This window comes from Arachis duranensis, chromosome 1 (assembly GCF_000817695.3).
Source record: "Arachis duranensis cultivar V14167 chromosome 1, aradu.V14167.gnm2.J7QH, whole genome shotgun sequence".
In the NCBI taxonomy this organism is placed as follows: domain Eukaryota; kingdom Viridiplantae; phylum Streptophyta; class Magnoliopsida; order Fabales; family Fabaceae; genus Arachis; species Arachis duranensis.
This window is the reverse complement of record NC_029772.3, coordinates 34,899,933-34,918,065: the sequence shown is the minus strand read 5'-3', so window position 1 is coordinate 34,918,065 and position 18,133 is coordinate 34,899,933. Positions and strand designations below refer to the sequence as shown.

At 34.1% G+C, this 18,133-nt stretch overlaps 2 protein-coding genes across 3 annotated transcripts; one reads left to right on the top strand and one right to left on the bottom strand.

Annotated features, from left to right (window-relative positions):
• The first annotated feature begins 9,166 nt into the window (after nt 1-9,166).
• Nucleotides 9,167-9,748, top strand: LOC107485427 (uncharacterized). The gene has a single exon (XM_016105965.1). The coding sequence runs from the start codon at nt 9,167-9,169 to the stop codon at nt 9,746-9,748; it is 582 nt and encodes a 193-aa protein (XP_015961451.1).
• A 3,366-nt stretch (nt 9,749-13,114) lies between these two features.
• On the bottom strand, nt 13,115-16,898 carry LOC107485445 (protein unc-13 homolog). Of its 2 annotated transcripts, none has more exons than XM_052254647.1 (8): nt 16,821-16,898; nt 16,438-16,565; nt 16,135-16,240; nt 15,945-16,020; nt 14,922-15,138; nt 14,605-14,791; nt 13,625-14,341; nt 13,115-13,282 (listed from the first exon to the last, which is right to left on the bottom strand). In XM_052254647.1, the coding sequence occupies exons 2-8, from the start codon at nt 16,534-16,536 to the stop codon at nt 13,245-13,247; spliced, it is 1,440 nt and encodes a 479-aa protein (XP_052110607.1). In that variant the 5' UTR covers nt 16,537-16,565; nt 16,821-16,898; the 3' UTR covers nt 13,115-13,244. The 2 variants fall into 2 exon arrangements, with proteins under 2 accessions (XP_052110607.1, XP_052110609.1); XM_052254649.1 differs by having other exon boundaries at nt 14,922-15,129.
• Nucleotides 16,899-18,133: the final 1,235 nt, after the last annotated feature.

The window sequence follows — 18,133 nt, the reverse complement described above, 5'->3', positions numbered from 1 at the left end:
ATAATAGATCTCACCAATGGATCCAAGAGAATTCCAAGTTGAGAAGCAAAACCCTAGAGAGAAGTTAGAGTTTCTCTCTCTATAAAATGTAACTTCCAAAAACTAACTAAAAAATATCTAAATGTGTGAATGAATGAGAATCCCTTCATCCCTTGGTCCTCTTAAATGTTTTGGCGCCAAAGTTGGTTCGGATTGGACCCCACAACCTCTGTGAAATCGCCAAGCACGTTTTCACTTAAAAATCACGTGCGAGCACCAACGCATACGCGTACAGCACGTGTGCGCGTCCCTGGAGTTTTACGATCCACGCACATGTGTAAGGCACGCGTGCGTGTCCATGAGGTTCTGGCTCAGCCATGCGAATGCGCCGGCTTCTAGATTTGGCTTCTTCGTGCCAATCCCAATAGTGCGCTTCCACGCGTACGCGTACGGCATGCGCGTGCATTGCTGCTTAAGCTCCAAAGCTCTAATTTCCATGCTCCTTCCATTTATGCATGCTTCCTTCCTCTCTTCTAGGCCATCCTTGCCCTATAAACTCTAAAATCACTCAACAAACAGATCACGGCATCGAATGGTAATAGAAGAGAATTCAAAAATAACATAATTGGTGTAGAAGAAGCATGTTTTCATTTGTGAACCAAAATCGGGAAGGAAACACAAAACCATGCATTTTATATGAATAAGTGTGAAAGAACATCGATAAAAACCCTCAAAATCCATACAAGATAAACCCTAAAAATGGGGTTTATCAAAGGCTCCTTGTTATAATCATTATTCATACTACTATACGTACTAAGTTTTATTTTTAGAGGTCGTAATACCTTGCCATCTCTGAATTATGACTTAAGAATAAGGCTCTGTATAGTAGGGTGTTACAGGGACCCTGCCCAAGTAGATAGAATTTGACTTTGAAATATTGAAATTAATATAATCCACTTATACTAATTATATTCCTAGGACTTGGGATGATCCCCTCTGTTTGCTTGTGTTCTTCTGTTACTTGAGGATATAGCCATTTTTTGCATTTGATTTTTGTTAATTAATTCAAAATAGCCAACATAACCCTTCAGAGAAATTGTCACTGGAGTTAATGTTGCATTCGGTCCTACTGCATTTTGGCCTTCTTGAAAGAGATAACCTCCATGTTTAATTTCCTGAACAATTATAGGCTTCTGTCTTTTCCTCATTTTTTATTCACTGTATCTTTGATTGTAGCCTCTGCTTCTCAAATGTCAATTCCTATTGTTTATTTATTATTTTTTTTATTTATATTGTCAAAATCTTGGATTTTGCTGATTCTATTTTGAACTAAGATGCACAGGCATTAGTATATTGAATCCAATTTTATTGTCTAATACAGGAAGTTAGGAAAAAATATGTTTTTAAATGTTAAGTTTATTATTACAACCTCCCTTTTTCATTAGTCACAAAAAAAACATCCCTTTTCATTCCTGAAACTTTTAATTGCTTTGATCTTTTCTTGTTGTTATAGTTATCTTTTACTTAAGTTCACAACTATAACAGGTTTTGGGATCACGTTTCTGTGTCTGAAATGGAAAAATCCTTGGTTTTTTCAGCTGCTGCCTCTGTTTTTTTTATTTTTTTAACCTGTCTTCTTGCTTTCTTTTTCTCTAATGTATGTGTTTTTTGAAGCCTCACTGGTGCACGGAATTGTGACCACACAACTCCGATACAACTAACCAGCAAGTGCACTGGGTCGTCCAAGTAATACTTTACGTGAGTAAGGGTCGATCCCACGGAGATTGCCGGCTTGAAGCAAGCTATGGTTATCTTGTAACTCTTAGTCACGAGATTAATGATAAAAATGATTTTTTTTATGAAGAATAAATAACATGAAATAAAAAGTACTTGTGATTCAATAATGAGGAACAGGTTGAGGTTTTAGAGATGCTCTGTCTTCTGAATCTCTGCTTTCCTACTGTTGTCTTTTTCACGCACGCAAGGCTCCTTCCATGGCAAGCTGTATGTTGGTGGATCACCGTTGTCAATGGCTACCATCCGTCCTCTCAGTGAAAGTGGTATGACTACAAGTTATGTAGGGCTAACCATCTGTCGGTTCTCACTCGTGCTGGAATAGGATCCATTGATCCTTTTGCACACTGTCACTGCGCCCAACATTTCTGAATTTGAAGCTCGTCACAGTCACCCCTTCCTAGATCCTACTCGAAATACCACAGACAAGGTTTAGACTTTCTGAATCCCAAGAGTGCTGCCAATTGATTCTAGCTTATACCACGAAGAATCTGGTTTCACGGATTTGAATACTCTGTTGTCAGGAGAGGCAATCAAGCTCGTGAACCAGGAACCCAAGAGATACACACTCAATCTAAGGTAGAACGGAGGTGGTTGTCAGGCACGCGTTCATAAGTTGAGAATGGTGATGAGTGTCACGGATCATCACATTCATCATGTTGAAGTGCGAATGAATATCTTAGAATAGAAACAAGCGTGATTGAATGAAAAACAGAAATAATTGCATTAATCCATCGAGACACAGCAGAGCTCCTCACCCCCAACCATGGGTTTAGAGACTCATGCTGTAGAAGATACAAATTCATATGTAAAATGTCATGAGGTACAAAATGAATCTCTAAAAGTAGTTTTTATACTAAACTAGTAACCTAGGTTTACAGAAAATGGGTAAACTAAGATAGATAGTGCAAAAATTCACTTTCGGGGCCCACTTGGTGTGTGTTTGGACTGAGCATTGAAGCTTTCACGTGCATAGGCTATTTCTGGCGTTAAACACCAGCTTTGATGCCAGTTTGGGTGTTTAACTTCATCTTTTATGCCAGTTCTAGTGTTTAACGCCAGAAAAGGGTAGAAAGTTGGCGTTAAAACGCCAATTTGCGCTATCAATTCTCGAGAAAAGTATGGACTATTATACATTTCTGGAAAGCCCAAGATGTCTACTTTCCAACGCAATTGAGAGTGTACCAATTGGGCTTCTATAGCTTCAGAAAATCTATTTCGCGTGCAGGAGGGTCAGAATCCAACAGTATCTGCAGTCCTTTTTCAGCCTCTGAATCAGATTTTTGATCAGGCCCCTCAATTTCAGCCAGAAAATACCTAAAATCACAGAAAAACACAAAAACTTATATTAAAGTCCAAAAATGTGATTTTTGCATAAAAACTAATAAAAATATACTAAAAAGTAACTAAAACATACTAAAAACTACATGAAAATACCACCAAAAAGCGTATAAAATATCCGCTCATCACTCATAAACTTTAATTTCAAGTTTCAGTCTTTTTTTTCTTTGGGGAGTGGAGAGAGAGGAGAGGAGATGAGAGGTTGTTTAGACTAGAATTGAATACCCCTTCTTATTTCTTTCTTTTTCATTTAAAAAAATATTTTTGTAGTTAGTATTAAATATGCTGCCTTTTAAATTATTTTCTTTTTGGTGAATTATATGGTAAAGATGTACGTTTACAGATCTTTTCTTTTATGTGATGAAAGAGAGATTGAAAATACTAGGACCCACATTTTGCACATTAATAAAATAATAAAATTAATTATAAAAGGAATTTAATTCTCTCTCTATACAACCTCAATCTGTATAGTAGAGTGTCCCTTTCATTTTAGCTTCTTTTATACAGTACGGATTATTGGGACTTCTTAGTTCTACAGTTTTTGAAAAAGCTCACTGCTTTGCACTTACTGAGTTATCTTATAAATGAAGTGAATGCATTTACTGAGTTATCTTACAACTTCTTATATTAAATAAATTGCATTAATGAAGTACTGTTTCTATCAAGTAGCTGTGCAAGGAAAAATGGTCAATAGAGTACATTTATGGGTCCATGTAGTATTTAATGTGAACTAAGTGTCAGTGTGTTCTGAAGGGTCAAGTAAATAGTGATCACTTTTTTTTGTATTGTTAGGACATAGGAGAGGTGAGAAATTCTTACATGTTGAGCGTATTTATGTCCTTTTTGATAATTATCTTAAGACGAAAATTCAAAGACTACAAGATATATATAAATTTATTTGGAGATAAAATTAGATATAAAATAGACAAGATATCTCTTCAAAAATTCACTGAACATAATTTTATACATGTTTCAATAGTATTTAGAAGTACTATTTTTTTTCTTTTTGTATTAAAAAATAGTAGATATTTGTGTAACACTAAGTAATTATTCTACAGAGTTTATATAAGTAAGAGAAATGTAGTTATCTTGTTTGTGAATAATAATGCATTCTTCTCTTATTGGGTGGTAGTTGAAAACGTGGTCTAAGTTATCTGGTGCTATTTGTTCGGTTATTTTTTAACTATATTGTAAAATGTGCTACTTTTTTTTCTTGCTTCTATTTCAGCTTTTAGATTCAAGTGCAATATTTAAATGAGTTTGGCAATAGATATATTTTTCTATTAATTATTTTGGATACTGATGTGTGAATAGTTTTACATACATAGTGACATACCCTTTTTTTTCTTTTATGTAGTATGGCACAAAAAGGAGGACAATTTATTGCATTACTTCACAACCTATGTAATATAAATTAACCTTTTAATAGGATCAATTTTTAGAAAGAACATGCCAACTATTTTATATCTTTTTTAGAGTTATATCTTTTACTACTTAGGTCCTCATGCTTTTTTGTATAGTTGGAGAAGGAATGGAATTATACGCACTTGTTCTATATCAAGATCAATAAGCTAATTAGTCAAAGTCTTATCATATATTACCTTTTATTATGTTTATAGTTATATCATTGTTTAATTTGCATTTAGTTTATTAGCACGCACCAAGTGCAATTGTACATTCTCCAGGTTATTACTATATTTGGTTTGAAAAAATTGAAATAATATACACCAAGAGTAAGTTCTTTTAACATATGCGTGCATACCTGAAGTTAATTCTTTTTTATTCTGGTACTGGTTATTGATGGCTCTTTTACAACTAAGATTCTTAGAACTAAATTGACTACTTTATTGTTCATGTCCATGTATTTGCATAATCTACTTTAACAAACTTGATGGATATTACTTAGCAATTAGAGAAAAACAACAACCTGAAAATATGTTGCAAGCAGAAGCACGTTCCAAGTAAGAATAAAAATGTCTGTTTAGGTCTTTAAGATACAAAGAAGCTAGTCAACTAAATGGGAAACATAAAAGTAAATGCAATTCGATGGATTGTATTAAAATCTTTTAGTTCTTTACTAATAATCTTTTAGTTTTGCCTTCAATATATTTGGCATGCTTTGGGTCTTTTGGGGTTAAATTCCTACCTACACTGTTTATATTTTGTTTCCTGATTTTAGATTTTTGTGAATAAAATAATGAACACTAGTTTTTTTAATCATTAAATCTTAAAAAAAAAAGGAAAGAAAAAAAACAACCAAAACATAAATTAAAAATATAAAAATTTCAAAATAAAACAAGACTTTATTTATCTTACCAATTAGATACTTGCTTTGTATCTTCATTTCCTTTTATACAAGTATAGACACCTTTAAAACATGATGTAAATTGATGGATTAATTTCTCTACACTTATGGGAATCATTATATATTTTTATTAGTATTTTAAATTCAAAGGAAAGGATATAATCATGTAGATAAGTGAAGGTGTCACTTGTTTACTCAAATTATTACTCTAATCTAATGCAGAGATGGGTAAGATTGAAAAAAAAACTTGCATGGATGTGGATTATGCAATTTATTTGCATATGGCTATGTATACTAAAAGTATAAATATGTAATGATTTTGTTTAATAAAACTCCATTATGTATATATGTATAAATGATTTGGATCTGGATATGGACGAGCCTGATTGGAAATATAAGATTATAAATGTAACACCCTAATATTCAAATCCTTATGCTCGAGTCTATATCAATACATCATACCCTCACCTGGAGCAAGTGAAATGACTTCACTGCGTCTGCCCAAGGAGCTCAAATTATCTCATTCAATAGTCATTGTCATTATTCAATTACACCATCAACTCATCTCATCAAGCACAGCCCTTACCATCCACCGGCACCAGCATGAGGGACCTCTCAGTTGTACAAATACAAGCAATATAGACAAGTAATACACAATTAAAGTACAAGTAGAACAAGTAGCACATAATCAGGTAACATAGCATATATGGAATAGCAATCCAAAACAAATAGGCAAACCCAAAGAATTCAAACATATGCAAATGATGTATGCTTGTCCTATGGCTGATGATATCATCTGTCGGTTATATAACCAACCTAACACATCCTGGTAACTAACCATGGACAGAAACACCCATCGCGGAGTAAGTAGGTTTGAGCTACAACTCCCTTGCTACTTCCCGCTCAACCCAGAGCCAGTGAAATAACCACGACTGCGGCTACTACCCAGGCGGGTCTTTAAAAGCTCAACCTGGAGCGAGTGGATTCACCACTGTTGCCACTATTACCCAGGCATCACAATCTTTGACCTAGAGCAAGTGGGACAAATCACAACCCTTGCTACTACCCAGGATCTCAAAACATACATTCATTTAGTTTAAAATCAATCATCATTATTATCAAATCTCAAACATTAACCTAGAGCAAGTGGGACGAACCACCACCCTTATTACTACCCAGGTATCACAAATACACATTTATTCATAATCATCCTTCATTATTATCCATTCTCAGACAATGACCCGGAGAAAGCGGGACGAACCACGACCCTTGCTACTACCCAGGTATCACAGATACACATTTATTCAAAACCCCATAATTAAACTCATTTATCATAATCCTCCTTCCCCATCTCACACTCGGAGCAAGTGGACAACGCCACTGCCTACTACCCGGGGTCACACATCACATCTAACACTTTCCATCATTATTCATTTACCACATTCATTAATCATATATGCATCTCCGGCATACTCGCCACATGTTCAAGCTTCCTCAATCAATCATAATCCTTTGATCATTAATCATATACATGTACATACTTAGCCATATTTCAATGCTTGTTACAACCATCTGGCTCATAAAATATATAGCACTCTCACCATCATCCTCAGCAACTCATACAATCATCATTACTCATCATTCATCATTGATTCTTACTTTACTTCATCCACAAGTTACCACATGTCCTAGCTTCTTTTCATTACTAGGCATGCTATAAAGATTTAGAACCAAGAGGATGAAAATGGAGGCTTAAAAGTCTGAAATTCGGCTTTAAAAGCTCAAAAACTAACTTTAGCTGAAAAAAGGGTCACGCGTGCGCATCGCCCATGCGCACGCGTGGAAGCCAGAAAACCAACGTGACACGTGCGCGTTTCTTTTCTAAGTGAACCAGAAAGTTTTTTTGATAGTTATAATAAGAATTCTAGCTATCTAAATAATGTCTCTAAGAAACATGAGAATCATTACATGTATAATACTAAATCGAGTCGGAAAAATGGCATTTATAATTGCATTGAAAGTTATCTTCGTTCTCAAATCTGTATTGTTAGTCACACTACAGATCCCATACAACCCCCATAAACTGAAAATCCATGATCCCAGTTGCTACAAGAATCCCGTTTAGTTGACCTGTGCCTGTTTAGTCAGAAAAGCAGAGCGACACGTACGGGTCAGCCACGCGTACACGTGGGTGCATCTTGTGCTCCTTACACAAAACCAGCACAGTATCCACACAACTCTCGGGATTTTCTATGGGGCATTTACACCAGTGCAGCGACGCATACGCGTCGGCCAGGTGCACGCGTGGGTGAGTAAAAATCGAGACTGACGCGTGCGCGTCGGCCACGTGTGCGCTTTGAAGCACAATTTTCCAAAATTTTTTACTAAGTTAAAAAGCTGCAGAATTACACTTTTAAACGCCAAACTTCCAACACACATAACTTCTTCTACAAAATTCCTTTTTTGACCATTTTTGAACCGTTGGAAAGATCTTTGAATAAACTTTTATAAACCCTAAACCCTAAACCGCCCATTTATTTTTATTTTATCCTCGTTGGTTATTTACATTTATATATTTTTCTTTTATGTGGTAATTTATCACTATATCTCAATTTAACCATGCTAGGCATATACTAAAATAAGCCACTAATTTTGTTATATCTTTTTCTTTGCTTTATGCTTTTTAATTTTGTTCTGAACTGAATTAATTTGAATTGAAATAGGTTATTAGAACAAGAGTAGCTTTAATTTTAATCAGAAACACCTTGGATGTTGTTGTCTTATTTTTTTGAACCTTTCATCTTGTTATAGTTGCTGATGTTGTGTTGTTGCTGGTGTTGTGTTTTTTTTTAATTTATCTTCTTGCAATATCCCTGTTTGTTGGTGTTCTTCTGTTACACACAATGCCCCCTTTCACTTTCACTTTCATATGGAAGAGGATGCTTACTGCTTTAGCTTTGGTGTATAATCTCCTAAAAGTATTTACTTAATGTGAATTATTTCTTTTTTATTTAATTGTGCTGCTTACTTTCTAAGCTAATTTTCACTTTGTTCATTTCCTTCGAAAGAAGTGAAATAGAAGTCATGAAGTAGAGAAGGCCTTAACAAATTGTATGATATTAATTATGTATATCTATTGAATGATTATGAAGCAAATAAAAATGGGTAGTAGCCAGCCAGAAATAAAAAGAAGCTGAATGCTTTTCCTTGTGCATGCCCTCATGATTCTTGAACATTAGATTAAAATGCATCCAAATCAGCGTTGTCTTCCTTTATACGCCTCATTTGAACCAATTTCTAATATTTATTATCTATATTGTTTCTATAAACATAACGTGCGTGACATAGTTCTGGTCAGGTGCAACTATTACTACCACATGTTTTCATTGTTACATACATTTCCTTCATTTTATCTTTGGTGAGAATGCCATTTCTACTTTGTACAAACCATGACAAATAAAATTCCAAAGTGATGAAATCATTGATGCTCATGTAAACAAAAAATCTAAATATATGTTGTTCTGCTTAGGTCTTTAAGATACAAACAAGCTAGTCAACCAAATGGGAAACATAAAAGTAAATACAATTCGATGGATTGTATTAAAATCTTTTAGTTATTTAAAGGTGTTGCTGTATTTTATGTGAATTAGTGGTAATTTTTCTAGTCTACATATTTGTAAAATGTTAATTGTGCAGTGATGTGTTTGTTTTTTTTATAAATTGTAGGTGTATGTTTATTTTTGGGAGATGGGGCCGTCGGATAGCAATTCTTTTGGAACAAACTCCGATGAGGAGTTCCCAAGAGGAGACGATCTAGATTTTTTAGACGACGATTCGGAGGCTGATGAAGATAGACCTCAAGATAAAAGAATAGCAGAGCTGTCACGAGAAGATATCATGCAACTTCAGTTTACAGATGAGGAAGCTGTTTATCGATTCTATAAGACTTATGCAATGACGCACGATTTCGCTGTGAGGTTGGATGAAGTCAGACGTGATAGCGATGGTTGTGTAATTATGCGCCAAATTGTTTGTAATCAGGCAGGCTTAAGAAAGGAAGAGGTTGAAAAGGATGAAAGAATCAGGGACCACCGACCCCTAACTCAAAGTTGTTGCCGGGCGAGAATTCATGCAAGACTAGATAGAAAAATTTATAAATTGAAGGTTATTTTGTTCTATGAAGAGCAATCTCATGGATTAGTTGATCCACTCGACGTTAGCATAATTCCTGAGTATTGCACATTCAGTGTCTCGGATAAAGCTCAGGCGAAGAATTTGCACGACATAGGCATCAGGACCTGTCACATCTTGGGATACTTGGCTACTTAAAAAGGTGGATATGCAAACTTGTCATTCAATCAAAAAGATATGTACAAACTCATTACTCAACATATGAAGAAAAAGGTGAAGGGTGGTGATGCAAATATTGCAATAAGCTACTTGAGAGGTAAAGCTGGTAATGATTCTTTTTTCTTTGGCAAGTACACATTAAGTAATGAGAATCGATTGGAAAATTTGGTTTGGGATGATGGGACTAGCCGTATTGATTATGAGTGCTTTGGGCATGTCTTGACATTTGATTTGACTTACAATATGAATGTATACAATAAACCACAGGTGATATTTTCTAGTAGCAATCATCATGGGCAGACCATCATATTTGGATGTGGTCTTCTTGTTAATGAGGATATTACTGCAAAAACTTTCACTCGTAACATGTTCCGGGAGGTCAGGAAGGAAATTAAGGGTGCTTGTGCTATGAATACAGAGTTGGTAATTCAGGATGGTGGAAAACTATACTTCAAGTGTAACAGTTTTGGAGTGCCCGATTGATTATGTGGTTGAGTTTGACAGAGTTAGGGGGATACTTTGTTGCGAGTGTCTGTGGTTCAAAAATAGAGTGATTCCCTACATGCACATATTCGCATGCCTAAAGCACCAACACATTGAAGTTATTCCAGAATGCTTAGTGTGCAAGCGTTGGACGAAGAATGCCAAGAGTGATTTCATGAAGTCAAATGTCGATGATCCAAGCAATTCTAATAAGGTACTAAAGTGTCGTTTGGGTGTGTTGGCTGTTGAGTGTTCTAGGTTGATGGATGTTGCATGTAAGAACTCAAGTGATTTTGTCGAAGCAATGAATGATGTTGTCAACATAATTACAAAACTCCAAAAGTGAGGTGAAAATCCATGCAACGGTAATTTAGACGATGACTACGTTGTTGACCCATTGGTGGTGAAGAGTAAGAGAGCTCCCAAGAAAACTCAAAATTTAAGCAACAGAGGTGTTCAAATTGCGGTGTGACAAGGCACTATAACAAAAGTTATCCTAATATTCCTGGTAGAATCCCAAAGGAGCCGGTAGACGATGATACAGAAAAGAATATCAGTAGCCATCTTGACATCCTCACTAAGGTATCTCATACTATAACTATGTATAGAAATTTATTGTATGGTGATTCGGCATATTGTGTTTTAGATTTATAAACTATGTTATTTTTATACTTTGTAACGAAAGATGATGTTTGGTTTGTGATCAGCACAAAAGACATGACAGTGTGAAAAATCAGCAAAAGATGGAAAAAGATAGGAGCATTGGTGGTGGAATAGCACCAACCTCAGCAGCTAAATCGGCTTTTACTGATCAAGTAAAAACATCAAGTCCTGATCCCGATATCCCGGTTTGTGCATCTACAAGTAACGAAGAGTCCGGAATGAATTCCAAACTAGCTGAGTCTCCTGTTGTGGCCCTTGAAACTAGAATGGCAGATTGAAGATGATTCAGATTTTGGAATGATTGGTAATTTTGTACCATTTACTAATTACCTTTTATTGATGATTTGTATAGTTTGTATTCATTGATTGAATTGACATTTATTGAACTAGGAAGATTATGTCATTTTACTCATTTACTATTAAATTTTTGAAATTTCTTTTTGACTTATCCTATCAATAATAGAACTCGAGCTTAATTTTAGTTCATTTGATGTGTCTGCATGTACTGTAGTAAGTAATTACCTATATTCCTATTAAAATGTGATGCAATATTTGATCCAAGTTTGCCTGACCCTTTTTGTGGATTTGAGCATAATCTGTGCACTAGTATTTAGCACGAGTTGTGATTGATCATGGATGCTATGGTTTTAAATACCGAGTGTTCATTACTTCTAAGCTATTTAGTATCTGCAACTAATTAATCCAAGTTGGGATTGATAACGCCAAGTTTGACATTGAAATTAATGAAACATTTCATTATATAGAGTAATTCATGTATATATAAGTCAAAATTCTATTAGTTATGTTAATTTTTACTTTCACTCGCTTTCACTCCACGAGTTGTGATTGATCATGGATGCACTGGTTTTCTTACAAGACTGCTATGCATCTTCACACCCACTTTCACTCCCTGATCCAAACTCTGGTTCTACGCTGTAGAATTTATTATTTTTCAAGGATATCAACATGTGATCATATTGGAAATCATGAATTATTAGTTAATGCATCTACATAATTTTATCTTTTCAATAATGACTTAGAAACTTAGAGTATGAGTTAAAATAATGAGTAAAGTACTATTTTAGTCTCTAACAAATAACTTCCGTCTTAATTTTGTCTTTGATACCTGAGACGTTATTTTTTCTAGTCCCACATATTTTAGTCCTTCCTATTTTAGTCCTCTACCTAAAATTAATTTTTTTAAAATTTCTTTTTAAAAAAATTTTCTTTTCTTTTTATATTATCACCTTTTTCGTTTACTAAAATAGGACAAAATAGGACATTTAGAATAAAAATACGATGTTTAAAATGTTACTAAAGAAAGTATCACGTATAGTACCAAAAAAACGGAGTTTAGCCACCAAATTTTAACTACGAACGCTAAATCGTGTCTTCTATTTATCACCAAATTGGGTCACATTGATGTGCCATAATCGACCTGTCTTTAATAGATTTATTAAGCTATAATATTATTTTTTAAAAATATTCTAACATTAACACAAATTTTTAAAATTAAATCTAAAATATAAAAAATTAAATTTAGATAAAATAAAAAATTAAAAGAAGATAATTTAAATATTCTAATATTTGAGCTACCTAAAAAGATAAAATTTATTTAGCTAAAATAATATGATTTGGACACTACAAGAAACATCGTTAAAATCGACGGCTAAGCTGTCGATAATATTAAAAGTCGACGGCAAAATGGACGGCCGGAATGGTCGCTATAAAGCGTGTCATTTTTTCAAATTCTAATAAAATCGATGGCTTATAATAATTTAATAAAATCGACAGCTTTTCCATCTATAATATGAGTTTGGAAATTTTACCTACTTACTAAAATCGACAACATTGCCGTCGATATTATTATATAAAATCGACGTCATTTCTGTCGATATTTGATTCAATAAAATCGACACAATTTCCGTCGATTTAATTATTTAGATACCGACAACTTCATTGTCTATATTTTGTCTATTTTAAATTTAAAAAGCGACAACGTTATCGTCGATTTTAATAGCCATATTTTTTAATTTTTTTTAAAAATAGTAAACAATTAATGCAAATAAACTTTTAAATTTAGAAATAAAATTTATACAGAATTTAGATAACAAGACAAATAAAATTTTAAATATAAAAATAAAATTATACTAAATATTAGATAATGAGTTTAAAAACTTATCAAAATAATAAATAATCTTCTAACCTAAAAACTCAAGACAAGATAAATAACTAAACTTAGACTTATATTTGTTTAAATTGCAATCCATCAATAATACAAAATATTCAAATTAAAGTAAATAACCTACCCAACCCAAGATCATCAGAATCATCTTGCATTTGAGAACTCTGTGGTTGTCCTGGTTGCTGCAAAATAGGTGGGAGTTAAAAATTGAGCTAACTCATAGAATAAAATTGAAATATATTCAAATATTAAGAATAAAAAATTGATACAAATTAAATATTAAGAATAACTTTTAACTTTTTGTAAAAAAAATGTTTGTAAAAAAAGGTTTGCGGTTCTATCATTTCTCTGGCACAAAACCCTCAATATTGTGTTTGTGTCTGATCTATGCCACCTTCCTGTAGCAGGCGGCACTTGTGACTTATAGCCATGGCCATTAACACCTACCACACTTATTTCACATGATGCAATATTAAAATCATCAATTAATTGCTCCGTACTTTGGCTCATCAATGCTATAATACCTTCAACTATTGCAGCCTCTATGTCCATCACACTTTCTGCTATTAGTCCTTCTCGACACAAGCAGAAAATACGATTCAAGCTCTCAAAATCCTTGCTCACAATGTGGTAATCTAATTTAGGAACTGCCCTTAGGAATGCTTCGAATGATGCCTTCATGACTTCTTTCAATGCTAATAATTGAGCTTTATCTGTTAGAAGCGTGGTCATCAGTGTGATATTTTGCTTCAAGGTTCTCAATGCATGCCTAATTCTAGCATTGGCTGTATCGCCAACATAGAGGCTCTCATAGAAAATTGAGTCGGAGTCAAGGAATATGAGATGGTAGGCAGCCACTTCTGCCATGTATTGGCATGTTGTTGGAAGGGAGGAAAGTACTTTTTCAAAATAAGAACCATTGTTGTAACTCCTGTGAAAGTTTCCATAAGGATGGCGAGTTGAAGGAAGTACAACAAGGTTTTGAGAGAGTGTTTTTTCAAGGGAGTTGATATGGGTCAGGAGATAGAATAAGGTGTTGAGACGAATGTAGAGGCATTGTGTGCCACGACTACTCGATGGCCTAGGATTATGACCTTCTTTTGTTGCATTACTTATGTGATCTGCCTTCAATGAACCACCACCACCGCATTGACATCCTTTCTTCAAGAACATACTGAACTTTGAATTTCGGTTGCATCTTGTCAGTGAAGGAATCACGGGAACATAGCTTTGTTTTGTACCTGGAAAGCAAAAGCATTTTTAAATTGAATGAAAATCTGAGGACTCAATTACAAATATTTTTAAATTATAAAATCTTATTCACAAATTAAGGAAAATTGTAGGGACATCCGGGGAATTAAGCTATCTTTTAATTATCAAATTAGAATGCAAACAAATTGAAAAGATCATACCTCTACAAAGTCATCAAATATTTCTTAGATATAGATTAATTATACTGTATAAAATAAACACCTTAATCTTTATGTATGTTCAAAGTGCTTACCACATGCTGAAACAAACATTATATAGTCTTGGAAGAGATTTTCTAGTCCATTGACAAGTTCTTGAACAATATCTTCAGTAATTCCAATTGGATTCTGGAAAAATTGCTCCATAATAGTCTTGGCCAATTTCACTAGCTCTACAGCAGATTGTGCAATCGGCTTTGCTTTGGACTTTGGATTCCATGTCTATAATAGAGGAGAAATGAAAGAAACTAAAAAAGCACATTAAAGATTATCTAAAAAATGACATGAAATCTGTAAAAATAAATTCAATAATTAATCTTTTAATGAAAAAAATGATAAAGCCAAAAGTTACCTCTGCTTCCTTTCCATTTTGCAAAGCCTCTTTGCCCTTGTGCAACGATTCATGTATCCATTTTGTCAATAGGTTCCATATGATTTTATCAACTTCATAAAGCATTATCTCTTTTACTATTGTTTTTGCCTTTTCTTCTCCCTCGAGGGAACCTTCAACCATCATTTGGACCAAAGTCTTTTCTAGCTTACCAGCCCTCAGCAACACCCTGACAGTACTACAATAGTAAGTACTACAATAGTAAGTAATTCAGATAAATTTGGATCATCTTTGAGTCAATTCAGTCATACTAAGACCAATTACATATATATTTTTATGGATTATTCAAATTGCTTTATCAAGCTTAACTCATTTATAAATGTTCTATCGGTTATAAAAATAAAATTCGTATATTTAATATTTGATTAATTCCTAAACTATTTATGACATCTAACACAAGTTTTGACATCTAACCAGTAGCACCGAAAGAGCATGATTTAACTTCATATAATAGCAAATTGTGATAGATTCATATCATGTGTACCTTATTAATTGCGTCACATACAAAACTACTACAAGCAATCGGGGCTACCAACATAAATGTTAAATCAGGCTAAGAGTGGCGGATAGGAATTAGCTGCATCAGGTTTGACGCATGGTGTGGTAAGAGTGAACCATTTCCCATATGGATAACAGGATAAGAGAAGATATTCAAATTAAAGTAAGGGTTGTCTTTATTATGTCCGTTTTAATCTGTTTACCAAGGGAGTTAGAAAAGGTAGTAGAAAAGACTATAGTTAAAAAAAGTCCCTTTCCAATTTTCCCTTTTTTTCTTTTTCACTCGAGGATAGATCAAATAATATTGCTTGGTATCCAATTAATGCAATAACTAAGAAGGATCAAAGACAAAACACATAAACTACTCTAGAAATGAGACATATGACATTAACAAACATACAAAAGATGAGCTAATAGTCTTGAAATTTTAGACGGGTTCAAAAGCTAAAGTATACTAACTTCATAACAAAGGCCTATTGATCATACCCTGTCACAAGCATCCTTGAAGTAGCGAGCAGCATCATCAACAGCACCCCCAAATCGTGGACCGATTGTAAGTAACCTTGTTTTAGAAGCACATTACCCACCAGTTAAATCAAATACTAGCATAAAGAATCAGTGACTCCTAAAGATACTAAGCATACCTCAGCAGCAAAGAGATTAAACACTGTAATACCTGATACAAGACAAGAGACAAGGCCCTTCCCAGCCCTTGTTGTCACTATGGCATTGTGAGCACCAGAAACACAAGGACCATGGTCGGCACATAGAATGATGTATATCTGTCCAATGTAATACATCAGCAAACTGAGAAGCTAGAGGAAAGTATTCAATATTTTCTTAAAAAAAGCGGTATCTAAATGAAAAACTGGTGGCACTATGACATAAGCACAAGCAATTGCACATATTTTTGAGACAGATATGCTGAGAAATGAAGGGACATAAGAAGTTTAAAGGACTGGAGCATTAGATAGTCTACCTCAATAAATTGAGTGCAATAGCGAGGAAGGCTGCGTTTGAACCACAAAAGACAGATAACATCACCCACACCAAAACCTTGTTCGATAATAGAAGACATGGGTACACCAGCATAGCACGGCTCATCACCTAAAATATGGAAGAGAACCTTAATACAACTATCAAATCTATGTCTTTGAGACAGAGAGACAACTCAATGTATATCGCTGTCATCAGAGATGGTGGAAACGATATGAGTTAGAGAACCATCACTCCAGCAAGCATGAATAGAACTCTAATTAAAAGATTTGGCTTAAATGAAACTAAAAAAACATCAAATATCATGAACACCACCAAGATTAGCAACACTTCAATATAGAGTTCAAAGTTTGAATAGTAGCTTACATCTATTCAGCTCCTCTTAAGTTAATCACCTGCAAGCATTAGACAGCAGTCCAAATAAGTATCAAGCTGGAGAATATTTAATCTGAAAAAAGCAAGAATGGAGAGAGCATAGTAATAGGGAAATAAATGCAAAAATATATGCCAAATGTTTGGAAGAACAAATACTTACAAATTTTGGAAAATTTGGAATAGAAACAAGACAATGAAATTTGGAAGTTCAGTAATTAAAACTGAAAAACATACCTAATTTTTGTGAGCTCAATTAAGAGAGAGAAGACGCGTAAGAGAGAGTGGAGAAGGAGGAGCAACGGCAGCAGTAGAGAGAAGGAGCAACGGCGGCACGGCAGCAGCGGAGCAATGGCAGCACGAGCACGAGAAGCGACCATGGCGCAAATGTGAGGAGCGACAGCGGCACGATAGCAACAGAGCGCGATGGCGGCTTGAGCAGATTCTTAGTGAATGATTACCTGCAAATGCATGAAAACTAGAAAGTCTAAAACAAAAATACAAAAAAGTTGAAAGATCAGAATGATTAACCCCTCGAGTATATGTTCTTACTTGTGACTATTCCAAAATGCATCTACAAAAATTTTATTGTACTTGATGGCTATTGGGCAAACTGTGCATCCAAGTTCGAATGCACCCTACAAATTATTAAAATTTCTAATCTTCCATTAAAGCTTTCGGCATACAGGAATTAGAAAGCAAGTCAATAGAATTAGAATATAAGAGTTTGTACTAGTATTATCACTATTATGTACGTTTTGATGAACAATTTTATAGCTTTGTAAAAGAGGAACATTATCAATAGCTCGTAAAAGCTAATTGATATTATTACATCTCCAATTATACTAGAAAATGCAAACATGTTTATTGTATGCAAATAAACAATTAAGCAAACTAACATAATCAACTATGAGTTTGATGAATAAAATAATGATAAAACATAAGAACTCATTGCATAAAGTCATGGAGGGTACAAATTGATCCACTTATGTCCATCTTAACAAGTATGAGCACATCAGAGAGCAAATTATTGATTCTTTTCTAGTTCGGTGTAAGAGTCCAATCGATTTCAACTATTTTGATTTGTGGTACAATTCACTATGAGATAAATCTCTTTGAAATTTGTCTTTTTTATTTATATTTTTCCATCGCTAAGACTCAAGGATGATTTAAACCAATAAAAAATGACACAAAGCAATTTCCTTATTCATATGCATTAGTATATTTGTTATTCCATGTCAAAATTGAACAAGTGGTACCTTCTAATGTGCAGAGTATCACCAAAGAATACAACTTCTATGGCAGTA

Coding starts and splice junctions, on each gene's coding strand:
- LOC107485427 (XM_016105965.1), top strand. CDS start 9,167: ATGGGGCCGTCGGATAGCAATTCTTTTGGAACAAACTCCGATGAGGAG.
- LOC107485445 (XM_052254647.1), bottom strand. CDS start 16,536: ATGTCTTCTATTATCGAACAAGGTTTTGGTGTGGGTGATGTTATCTGT. Junction 16,241..16,437: donor ATTGCACTCAATTTATTGAG/GTAGACTATCTA, acceptor TACATTGGACAG/ATATACATCATTCTATGTGC. Junction 14,792..14,921: donor AAAATGGAAAGGAAGCAGAG/GTAACTTTTGGC, acceptor CCTCTATTATAG/ACATGGAATCCAAAGTCCAA.